At 38.5% G+C, this 13,055-nt stretch overlaps 1 protein-coding gene across 4 annotated transcripts in view; it reads left to right on the top strand.

The window, feature by feature from the left end:
* The window catches only part of plekhm3 (pleckstrin homology domain containing, family M, member 3), a 46,860-nt gene extending 37,355 nt beyond the window's left edge, over positions 1 to 9,505 (top strand). For all 4 annotated transcript variants that reach the window (XM_080902046.1, XM_080902045.1, XM_080902048.1 and 1 more), the window contains 2 exons: positions 4,468 to 4,625; positions 6,211 to 9,505. In XM_080902046.1, the coding sequence (XP_080758172.1) occupies positions 4,468 to 4,625; positions 6,211 to 6,373 (321 nt within the window). In that variant the 3' untranslated portion in view covers positions 6,374 to 9,505. The remainder of the gene's footprint in view (positions 1 to 4,467; positions 4,626 to 6,210) is intronic.
* The last annotated feature ends 3,550 nt before the right edge of the window (positions 9,506 to 13,055 follow it).

The raw sequence follows: 13,055 nt of genomic DNA, 5'->3' as shown, positions 1-13,055 counted from the left end.
AGTCACTGAGAAACCAGTTTGCTGTAATTCATTTGAAACAGTAATCGTTTTAAATGAAGAAACTATGGGCAAGAAATAGAAATGGATTTCCTCGTTTTCTTTACGTTGCCTTTATATTCTTCTTCTTGCATATGTATTTCTCACTCTACATCCATCCATCTTTCTGTGCCTTCCTCTTTTCCCATCATCCCCCAAGAGAACCAGCCAGTCACCAGAGCTGTGCTGCCAGTCGTTTGATTCTGCCCAGTGCAATTATAGTGGGCCTTAATTACTGAGCTTGTCAGCCTCCATCAGGAGAGCCATTTGTCATGTGGACTGGGCTGGACCGGACTGAGCAGGCCTACTTAGGTTTGGTGTGGGGGGAGAGGGACACACAAATCTGTGTGCCACTCTCGGTACCTGTCCGCTCGTCTGTCCGTCTGGAAACATTTTTATTTTCTGACTGTTGTTACGTTCTCCCTAAAATTAACTTAGGCTGCATTTTGGTTCCACCGTTTTGGTACTCTTAACATTTTTTAAAAATCATGTCGATATCGTCATAATGTAAAGTGTATTTAAATTAGTTATTAATTTTCCTAATGTTTACATTTTTTTTTTTACTTGGATGTAATATTCTTTGACTCCTCTCGTGCTGCTTAGCTTAAATTCTTTCTTTCCCTTTTCCACATCTAAAGTTCTCCCCGTTGAGTCTACTGGTCACAAAAAATTATATCACCAGTCTCGTACTTGTTTTTCTAAGATGGCTTCAAAAAGCCGAGCACCTGCATATAACCCACATTTTGTTCTCTTTCCCATGGACTGTATTTAAACGATGGACAAAGCCACAGTGAACTCACCCACAGGTTTTGTAAGCTACAATTTTCAAGCCTCACAATTAGCATTTCTGTGTTTTTTAAAACCAGATGTGAACATATTTGGATGGTAGAGCTGGGTGGTTATCAGCTGGTGGAAACAAAATGGAGACTTCTTGCACTACTTCAGCTACTTCTGGTGTGGCAGAGATGAACAAGGGTCTAAATAGGCTGAAGCTCCACAAATAATAGTGTATTATTTGATCAACATGATTTTTGGTGGGTTTTTTGTTTTGTCTTGTTTTTTTTTTAAGTACCATGTTGATCAAGTAAAACTGTTTTTCATACCAGAAGTGTTGCTGGAGCTTCAAACCCTTTAGAGCTTTGTAATCATATATTGTTCTTTAATACAGTCAAACATTCAACAAGAGAAAAAGGCATGCATAAAGATGTTTATTTCTGCTCTAAAGTTTTGAAGTTTTCTTCAACTGGTCATAACTTGAAGTGGCCAGTAAAGTTTTTGGTGGCATTTTTCAGGCCTGGAGGTTACCTCTCGACCTTTTTTTAAGATGGTAAAATTACTAGAATGAATCCTGTTGTTAGTTAAATATTGGTCCAAGGCATCAGGCTCGATTTCATCCAAAGACTAATCATTTTGTATTTTCTTTATGTTTGTAAAGGTACCCTATAGGTTTTTAAATCCATTCAACTTAATGAAAGTGTAGCAGTCTTTGCTTTGGTCCTGTGACTCAGTGCAGAGGGAATCACTGTACCTCAGTGTGCTGGGTTTCCTCTGTGTAAGTGTGGTTTCTTCCTCCTCTCTACGTCTCTCATCCTCTCGTCCTCATCGTCTAACAAACAGCATGAAGGAGGTTATAATTGGCAGGTCCAGAGCTCTGCCAGGTGGAACCACTTGTATCTGAATACAGGCTCTCGCCCTCTCTCAAGATCTCTCTTGTATATTGAATCTGCTACTCTTTCTCTTACTTTCTACTCTGTTTTTTTCGATTAAATTTCTCCCTCTGTCTTACATATCCTGGGTTATTAAGCTTATAGCACTGTCTGCACTGTTAACAAGGTACAGCAAAGCTTGAAGCCATGTTGAGTTGTTATATCTGTTAAGAGTCTGTACACCCTTTCTGTGCAGTCTCTCATCGTCTATTCACGACTCCACAACTCGAGCCCCCCACTGCTAAGCCCCCCATCCCTCAGTTCTTTAAGGAACTTGCCAAGCGTTGCCATCAAAAGTTGTTCACCTCATACACTGTTTGCCTTACTTCCTTTAGTTTCCTGTCTTGTTTTGCTACCTTTTCACCAAGCATTCAACTTTGTTTTGGTCCTTTTTGAATGTGGCGTCGCATTAGTTTCCTCATTTGTCATTTCCCTCCATTCCCCCATATTACTTTCAGACATGTCTTTGCCCCAGATCAACTGCACTTTCTAAAACTCAGCTGAATTTGCTAAACAATCTTGGGGGAAGCCAACACATCCTTGCCCCAAGATGATCTTGAAACATTTGAAGGGACCATTTTAAGAAAGTACTGCTAGGTACATACGCACATGGCGGCGACGCAGAATGAGAAGAGCAAAAGCGGATCGTTGAATGAAACAGATGAACCAGAACTGGTTTGTAAAAATGCTGCAACTTCAGTGGTGTGGAACTGGTTTAGCTTTTGTCCCTCAGATACACAACAAAGCACTATTTTTGGTAGCGCATGCTAGCGGGCCGTCGTTATTACCGTGTTGTTTGGAAAATACGGCACACTTAAAATCAATCCTTTGATTTTTCTGAAAGTCGACAGAGCCCCTTATAATCCCGTGTGCCTTATGTATGAATTCTGGTTGTGTTTACTGACCTTGAAACGATTTTATGTGCACGGCGCTCGAAAATCTGTCAAATGTTTCAGTACGACTTTGCTAAGCTACGAACCCGCACCGCTTGATGGAGCATTAGGGCTATTGTAGGCAGGAGCCTCGCGGAGTGATACGTACTGTGCTTCAACATAATATTACCGTATTGTGTGTGTATAACCTCTTTTTAAGTTTTGTGGATATTATACATGGTTATGCTGAGGATATGTCGGCCAGTTTCCACTGGAAATGCCTTTTAGTTAAACTGTCAGCAAGTAATTTGCATTTGCACTGTTAAATTTTTATATAACTTTAATGCACATAAAAAACAGCTGCTTGTTTAAGTGAAAATACATTGATGTTTTGGTTTTTTGCACTAATAAAGTTGAGGAGTTGTAAAGTGTTTTGTCTTACGATTATATCGTCAGTTATATCGTTATCGCAAATTTTCAAATGTATATCGTGATAAATATTTTTGGTCATATCGCCCTGCTCTACTATTGTCTCTACTGCATGTGATTAGGAGACTGAAACAGTGTCTGGTCAACATAGCTGATCCTTTGCCTCTGGTTTAATAACTAAAGAGTTCACTAGTATAAAACTGGTGTATTATACTGAAATCTGTGATTATTCATCTGCACGCATGATATTATGATGGGGGCCTGAGCCCCCTAAAGGTTAGATCATAGAAATGCCCCTGCCTTTCAGCAACCAAATCTGCATGAGCTACAGTGCTAGCTCCTGGCACATTAGCAGAGAAGTACAGCTGTTTGTCATCTGCATAGCAAGGATATGAAATGTCTTTGTCAGTCAGACATGTAAAGACACATATATTGGCAACCTTCAAACATTCCAGTAAAGAGGATGATGCTTCTCTGTTGGTAGACTGACCTAATAAAACTGCTATAATAATAATAATAATAATAATAATAATAATAATAATAATAATAATAATAATAATAATAATAATAATAATAATAATAAAGCCTTCAATGTCATGTTTTATTTCATAGGTGTCAAACTCTGGCCCGCGGGCCAAATTTGGCCCGCAGCCTAATTACATTTGGCTCGCGAAGCCATACCAAATTATTATTAGAGCTGGCCTACTGGTATTATACAGCTAATATATATATTGTTTAGTATTAAGCTTTGCTTGTTCCATATTCAGTTTTTCAGCAAAACGTGTTTGAGTCCATAAGAAAAGATTCATTCTTATATCTGGAGGAATAAATATTTTTCAATAAATATTAATGTTAGTCCGCGACTTTGTTCCAGTTTTGAATTTTGGCCCACTGTGTATTTGAGTTTGACACCCCTGTTTTATTTGATTACATTGTCCCTCTGTTCAGCACTTTGGCTGACACTTGATGTCTCTTAAATGTGCTATACAAATAAAGCTGACTTGACTTGATTGTCAAAATATTATAGTTTAAGCTGCTTATTATAAAATTGCTTTCTGAATTAGTTATATTAAGTTAAATGTTATCAAACACACTCATTAGGAATTTTGTTTAAACATTAAATGTATATGTTGAGCTATGATGCATGCTTTAGTACTTTTAATTTAGTTTTTACCTCGGTGCGTGTGACTAATACTTTATTGGCCACCCTAAAGATTTTCAACTTGTAAGAAAAAACTTAAAAAGGAAAAGATAAAAACAGACAAAGGAGGAGTTAGTGGGCTTAAAAAAGATAATGAAAGAAATCAGAAGAAGAAACATAGCAACTGTCACACTTATTGTTTCATTTCATGTATTTCTTATGTCTCCTGCTGCTCATCTTTTTTATCCCTCACACCCGTCCATGCTTTCTTATCATTCTCTAGGTGATTGATGGAAAACTCGCTCCTTTCCTGTCCAAGGTGATCAAGTTTGCCAGCTCACATGTTTTCAGCTGCAGCTTGTGTCGAGAGAAAGGCTTCATCTGTGAACTCTGCCAAAACGGGCAGGTCATCTATCCCTTCCAGGAGAACGCCACCCGGAGGTACACATCCTTCGATAACCTTTCTACAAGTTAAACATGACTGGTTTTACATTTGGAAGATCAGATGGAAGATCAGCGCACATAACTGATAGTTTCCAGATAAATGTATTTAAAGTTGACTCAGTGGAGTCAGGAGACTTTATTGACTCAGTAATTGTTTTGAATCCAGAAATTGATTAAAAACAGTTTGCATGGGAGAAAGCCGGGTGAGCTGACACTTTGCTATCTGGAAATGAGGTGCTAACGTGTACGTGAGTTTTTGAGCACCAAGACTGAGTCTGCTGTTTGTTACTAACACTGGTTGGCATGAGAGCTGTGTGTGTGTGTGTGTGTGTGTGTGTGTGTCTTGGGTGCAGGGATTGTCACGACAGTGTCCAGAACCTCGTCCCCATCACCGAAATTCAGAGTGACAGATATCACAGAGATAAGAGCTGATCAGGACCAATAGTTGAAAGACTGTGAGCTCTGGACGTACACACACCCTACTTGTTGAGCTGTGTTTTATGACTTGAGAAGTGTTAACTGATAACAGTCATATCTGCTGTCCTTACTGGAACAGAGCTGTAAAGATTTACTGAGCTGTTGACTTAGTTACACATACTCAGAAGATGCAGGAAATGAGCAATAACTGGGCGTTAATTGCCTATCCTACTTCATGGATAGTTATCGATTTATTTGGAGCTTAAAGTCATTGGGAAATCATCTAAAATGCCAAAGGAAACAGGAAAGAGCTTGTTGGCCTGGACACTTTGGTTAACCAGACACTCGTATTTCTTGACTCACCAGATCAGTGTAATCAGCAGGTAACTTAAGACCCATTATCAAATCTATATGCGCTTCTCAGTATCACTTATTAATCACTAGTAGTAAAAGTGTTAGACTTCTTTGGAAGTTTGGTTGTTTCCTTTCTAACCAAAATTTAGGTGGGAGCCCTGATGCCACTTTCACTGGTATAACAAACACTTGCGGCTGATTTGCTTAATTTTAAAAAGATTATTTTTAATTACAAAAATTCTGTTATAGTTTTGGACACTTAGTAAACTTGGTTAAAGTTTCAAATTCAGACTACCTTAAACACTCAATTTAAAAAAAATTTCAACTCCTAGCTCTGCATGATGTCATTGAGCACAAAAGCCACACCCACCTGCAGTTCAAACCTTCTGTTTTCAAGGGTTAGCAAATCAGAAGAAAGCTGGTTTCAAGGTAGGAGCAGCAGCTCAGGTGGCTTATTTAAGAAAGGGAATGAAATTGGATTGCACCAGTAATCTGAGTACAATAAATATATTTAGAAGTCAGATTCATGCAATGCTTTAGTAGATATAAATGATACATTCTCAAATATGTTTACTTAGCCTTACCCTGAACTGCCAAAGCATAAGGTCATGCCACATATATGCACCATAAAGACCTAATCTCATAATCTCACCACACAGTCACCATCCACTCCTTCCTCACATAATTCGCCACTCAGTCCTGCAGGGCCAAATGACGCCTGATGCATGGCAGTTGGTATGGAGTCTGAATCTGACTCTCTGATAGTGTCCTTGTACAGCTGGTGAAACTTGACCGATGTGTGTGTTTGTAGGTGTGACAGCTGCGGCGCCGTTTTCCACGCCGAGTGTCGACAGAAAGCACAGCCGTGTCCTCGCTGCGTTCGCCGGGAACTCCACCACAAGAGGCCATCGTCCTTCTGGTCACCTGATGACGACAGCCCAGGCTGTTTCCACGTGCCCTACCAAGACACCTGAGACAAATACCCGCAGGAGCCATAACAAACAGGGCACCGCCGCCCAGCCATCACCCTGGACAACAAGGGCCTGTTTCTCTGATTTGTGTGTGTCTGCAGGATGGACCTTGTGGGAGCAGTGACCAGGGAGTGGACTTGGAGCACTTTGTTGCAGCGTCAGGTTTGTGTTTTTGTGTGTGGACTTGCCAACGCACACGCCTGAGCCGAGCACCCTTTGGTTTGCTGTAAAGAGCAAGAAGAAAACCAACTGAAGAACTGCTGAGTCAGGCTCTACAGATCAAACTACTTGCATTTTGTAGTCCAGCACAAACCGATTATCCTCTGATTATCCTCTATCCCATCTCCTCCTCACTCCTCATTCCTACCTTTTACATTTTTCCAACTGCAGGAGTTAGACCTGCATAATCGAAGCTGATCAACTGGAGGAATTCAAGCTTAAAAACAATGTTGTGGATTGTAGCCACCTGCTCTCAAAGTCCAGCTTAAGTTTAACAATAAAATGAGTAGTCAGTAGGCAGAAAACTAGTATACAATCTCGGCAATGGATGTGTAAAAAAACATTAAATTTGCTGCTCTCTTTTGGGTGAAATAAGCAAATTTTGAAATCCCCCTCCTCCGAGACCATGCAATGTTTTTGTCTTTGTTTACAGACTAAAATAGAGAATAACTGAAAACAGATCTGTGTGTAATGGAAATGCATCAACTCATGTTAAAGTGATAGAGCTCTCAAAACTTCAAACCCTTTTTTCACCATTTTTCCTTTCAGAGAGAAAGAGACATGTATTTATGTCAGCAGTCAAATATTAAAGGGTAAGGTATCAGTTTATTAATTTTATAATGGTAGTCAAAAGTGAAACACATTTTATAAGCTGTATTTTTTTTCCATGTTCTTATTGACCACTGATAAGAAAAAAAAAACATTTTAACAGAAGCTATTTGGTCTAAAACTCCACAGTCCTCAGTCTGCAATCAAGACTGAACCTGAGATCACTTTCAGAACATGCTAGAGTGAATGAAGTATACAAACGGTGTCCTTTGTAATAGGATTTAGAAAAGTGTGTTTTAATGACGAGTGCAGGACAGGAAGGCGTGATTCAAATAAGCTGTTTTTACATGAAAATAGTGCCAGGAGGAAAACTTCTCAAAACAGTCCTGCAGCACAATCAGCTGCTTTACCCACATAAGAGCAGATTTCCTATAATATTACTAAAATCACATCTTCTCTGAAAGCACAGGTGCGCTGATGCAGAGTGGCTCATAAAAATCATAAGACCAGATTTCACAATAGTGCCACAAATTGTTGTCGAGATGCTCAAAGTCCCTGAACAGAGTTACTGTAAGTGACAGATTATTTTTTCAGCGGGACTCAAATGTTCTCAGCTTGTCTCGTAATGACAGTATTAATTTACTAAATCAGCTAATATTTGTATTATTTATAATATTTTTACTGTAGTGTGTGATAACTCTGACAGCATTTGGAGCACGTGGATAAACCCAGCAGAGTGGATTCTGCTGCAGGGCTGTTTTAATGAGCAGTGATTTAGTTTGTTTTTTTTAAACTGTGGCAACGTGTCTGCAGTGACATTTACAGTCTGACTAAATCCAAACTGACCACAGCTGCTGCTGTTCTGAAGAAACAAAAAAAATAATGTGTATGAAAGTATAAAAATCCTTCCCCTCTCTTCTACTTATAAGTTATTTAACGTGTGGATTTTCACTCACTCACTTGATCGCTGTTTCTTTAGTGCAGACTCTGTCAGTGTGTTTGGGCACGTTTTCTTCCCTCCATCTCTCTGACTGTAAAATAACAAAAGGGGCAATAATATAAACTGTAACTTAATTGTTTATTGTTGCCTTTTCCCCCTCCTGTGTCATTCTACTTCCTGTTGTGCTTTATTCATGCAGAATCTATCAAGCATGATAGCAGCTTTAGCGTTTTAGTATCTCTATGCAACCTAGATGGCCTTTATAATCCACAGCTCTGATGTGTAAAGGTCTGGGAACATGTTCTTTACAGCGCTGAACGAGCTGTGTTTACATCAAGTTTTAAGAATATAATAATGAAAGGAAATTAATCTAATTAATTTTCTGTCTTCTTTGCTGGTTTAAGAGTAAATAATTAAATCCTGCTATTTTTTTCTGGTTTGGTGTAGAGTGAAATGTTAGATACAGTAAGCTTTTATTTTTTCTACATAAAATATGAAACTGCTCCAATCAGTAAAAGATAGTAAAGTCTGCCTGTAGTGATCGATGAAAGCTGCACTCTCTTTGTTTTTAGGCACTGCTATAAAATCAGATTTCAAATATATTGCAAACCAGAAAATATTGGATTTCTCAATGTCTTAAGACTCAAGGACTGCAGCTTTAAAGTTCAATATGCCAAAATGTGTAATATGTTTTGTTTTTTGTCTTTTGTTTTTCTTCCTAACAAGCTGAAATCTCAGTGCAGACTTTTTCCCATCTGTCCTTTCTTAACCTCCTCTTCATCAGCTTGTTTGAGCCATAAAATTACATCAATGTTGAAATGTGACAAACTTCAGCTCTGGTTTGATTCAGGAATATGTGTTTTTGTGAGATCAGTGACAGTTCTACGTGTTTGTGAAGCACTCAGGATGCTGCGCGTTGAAACTAAATAGGTGTTTGAGCTGAAATTAAATCATTTTTATTTATTTTACTTATTTATTTTTGTTTGTTTTAATGGTCATAACTGAAGTCATGTCGGGTGATATTAAAAACAGTGTTTAAGTTGTCAATTGATCGTGCCTGCTGCATAAAAACCTTTTGTTTTTGTTTTGTTTAATGAAGTTTTTTATTATTATTATTACACTTTTTGACTGTGAACTCATGCTGTTTTTGTACTTTGGAGCCCAGCAGAGGTCAAAGATTATTTAACTGTTTATCACACAGATCAGAGTTTTGCAGGGAGAATAAATCACATGTAATCAAGTCCAAATCCAGCCCACCACACAAAGTTAGCTCATCTGTTTCCAGTTGCATAACGAGCATAATCAAACCTCATCCTCATCCTGGCCCCAACAAAGAGCTTCAACTCAGAGGATCAAAATATGTCGATTTAGGGATTATATTCCTGTTACAGATTGCCAGATTGTAGTTTGTTTGTTTGTTTGTTTGTTTGTTTGTTTGTTTTCAGACTATGGCTATTTTTACAAGTCTACACATCACCCACAAAATCTGATTTCATGCCACTAAAACATTTCACACTGCAAAAGATTGAAAGCCTTTTTTTCTTTTAAATTCCATAAACTATCAACTGAATAAGCACACAAAGCACCAGTGATGCATAAATTATAGAAGTGAAAGGCGTTACAGGTTTTCTGTGTGTGGAAACAGGCAGCTTAGACAAAGTTATACACACAAAGTACAGACTCGATATTATGATTTTTGCACAATATGCAAAAAAAAATGTGGGGCGTTATCCCCAAAATATTAATTTCACAAGCAAAAGTGCAACAGTAGAAAAAGGACTCAAAGAAGAAAATGACTGAAGAAATGAGGCTACATCTAACTAACCAGTGTTTGTGTGTCTGTGTCAGCCACAATTTCATACAAGTATAATCGACTGAGCTGTGTGTGGGTAAAGTGGGTTGAAAAATTAGAACCTGTGTGAAGCAAGAGACATGCATTTACTTTTGGCCGACTTACTAAGTGAATTGGCTACAATTGTTTCAAAGACAATAAATATATTAGTAAAAGTTGAATTCAAACAATTACCTGTAAAAACTGGATACTAATTACCGTAGTACTTTATATTACCGTTGGTAACAATGTAGTAATAGTGGGGCAGTAAGAAACAAAAGCTAATAATGGCACAATTACAAGTTATTACCACTTAATTACAAAGTAATTATCTTGTATCAACGCTGATATTTATGATGTTACTGGTACTGTAATGCTATCATTAGCCTATATCTGTGAATCTGAGTGAAATATGGGTGGAATATGCATTTGTGTAGTTACTTGTTTAGACCTAATTATCAAACATTTCTATACTATGCACGCTATGAACTAAGATTGCAAACATAGTAAACATTATGCATGCTAAACATCAGTTATTGTCATCTTAAATAGCTCAGAGCACAAGTATAGCCTCGGGGTGATGCACGCTTCTCTATTTGTACAAGTGAAGTCATCTGAATAAATATATAAAACACAGCAAGAGGTGTGCAAACATCCTGAAGACATAAGCCAATATGCAAATTGACGCAAATGCAGATGAGGTCTTAAAAGACATGTTTGCATAAACAGTAACATTAGAATCTGTCCAGAAGTCATGCCTGTCCTCATCTGCCCCAAACAAAATGATAAAAGTGACATTAAAATCAATTAAGACCCAGATGTTTTTCTGTTTGTTGTTTCTGACATAATGCAGAATTAATTCTAGTATTGTAATATGATAATAGTATTCTAAAATATAAAACATCAACCAACATTACCTTATTTTGAGGTTACTACCAGTTTCTGCAAGTCAGTGTATAAAAATTTGAATACAGATATTCCTGTTTTGTTGCTAGCAGGTTATTATTTTTTTATCAACATATTACTATGATTAGCTTTTGGTTTTGCTCCATAGGCATATGGCCTGTTATTACCCATCTGCATAAATGTCAGTGTAATATTACTCAGCTCTTTATAGTTGTTGATACAAGATAATTATGTGTTATAATTATAATATAATTAATAAATAATTTTTATCTCCTCATTTCCAACTTGTTACCTCACTTTTACCATATTTTTACTGATCTATAATAGAAAGTACAACCATAACTATTTTTTAAAAGGTAAAAGGGACATTTAGTTCTGTTGCTCCAGTCTAATGATGCATTTTTAAAGAGCAGAAACCTAATTTATGGAAAGAAAACCCATATAGGACAAATACCTGCTGGGCCCAACAATTTGCCGCTATGTAGCTAAAGTTACTTGATTGTGTACTTTGAGAAATGTATTAAATTACTTGCTAATTTTATGCTGTTGTTTCACTGCAACCTGGAAGTGCAGGTCTATGTTTATTTGATTTTTAAATAATACTGCAATATTGCAACATCGGCAAATCTCTTATGTCTTTTGTCCCAGCTGCTTTTTTATTTCTTTACATGACTGCAGTGTTATCCTAGTAACCTCCAGCTCAAGCCTAAGTTGAAATTTTAAGGAAGTTTTGTTTTGTTTTTTTGGTACTTGACTTGAAATGTTGCTTATGTTTCAGGCACATGGGGATCATTGCAGTATGGTCTTAGAGAATAATATATTGTACAGTATTTAAGCACAGTAGCTGGACTGAAAATCTTTTGCACTTTTAAGTTGTTTTATTGTCCTTGTTTATCCTTGTTTTCACATCGAAATTCTGATGCAAATACAGGGAGTTGAACTTTTTTTTCTGTCTTATTTAATCAGCCCTTCCTGCTGTTGGATTTTGTTCAGATTTGTCTGCTAGCCACTGATGCCAATAAAGACAAACTTCTCAACAGTGAAAGTGTTTTGAGTGCATGTTGAGAAATTGTTTGGGTTTCACTGCATTAAGGATTGCTAATATTTTGTGTACAGTACAGTGTAAAAATGTAAGAATGTACTACATCTCAGGCCCTCCAAGGTTTGGAGGCCTATCTCCCCCTACCACCACTTCCCCTGCCAGTGGCGGACCCCCTCAGACATCGGTGCGTTGGTGGTTCTTTGTGTCCGGGGATGGGCGTCCAGGTACACACCGGCTCACTCATTGGCGGCCGCTTATCGGGGCCTGGAGCCTGGGGCTCGCTCGGGCCACTTCGGAGGTGGGGTGCCCCCGGCCTCTCGGCCTGGGGCTCGGTCACTCAGGCGCAGCTGGCTGCCGGCGGAGCTCACGGGCGCGTCACTGCAACTCCCCCTGGCTTCTGCTCCGCGGCTGCTGAGTGAGCCCTCATCTGGGACTCTCCTCAGCTCTTTCCGGGACAGTGGCGCAGCTGCCCCTCTGTTGGTCTTCCTTGGTCTCTTGTGTTCTGGGGGCCTCTGGATGTCTGGAGTTTTGATCTCCTCCACACCTGCTTCACGCCCTGGAGGACGGGGCTGTGGCCCCCCCACACCCTCTAGCAGATTATTACATGAAGGAACCTTTTAAAAAACAAAAAACAAGCGCGTCCATGCTCACAGGTGTACACACGGGTGATCACACCCACAAACTACACCCTTTTTGGCTCCTACCTCAAAGCACACTGTGTTCTGTTGATCTTATGTGCTGCACAATAATGTTTAACATTTAGTATTTACTGTCATATTCCCATATATCATTGTGATGTTGTTTATTCTATTACTCTTGTTCTCTTCTGCTTGCTTTCTTTTTTCTTTCTCAGCAGGTGACCCAGGTGATTGATATATGCATTTTTTTTTCTCTGCCCGTTCTGTTGGTTTTTGTCTTTTGCCCTTCTCCCCCGTCCCTCTTCTCAGCTGTTTCTCTTTCCCTCTTTCTTTCTCCCCTTCTTTCCCCCAGAAAAAAAAAAAAATGTACTAAGATGCATCCAAGAATAAGAGGTGTATTTTCTAATTGTAAACCTGGATAATTATGAGTCTGAGCTGAGGGTGGAAGAAGTACTCTAAGCTTAAATTGAACTTATTGGTATTACCATGTAGTAGAAATACTCTTGCTACAGATGTGTAGTTTAATTTTGCATTAAAATATAGTCATGATACAAAAAGTA

The sequence above is a fragment of the Rhamphochromis sp. 'chilingali' genome (assembly GCF_963969265.1).
Source record: "Rhamphochromis sp. 'chilingali' genome assembly, chromosome: 14".
In the NCBI taxonomy this organism is placed as follows: Eukaryota; Metazoa; Chordata; class Actinopteri; order Cichliformes; family Cichlidae; genus Rhamphochromis; species Rhamphochromis sp. 'chilingali'.
The sequence above is the reverse complement of the archived record's forward strand: the minus strand, read 5'-3'. Positions and strand labels throughout refer to the sequence as shown.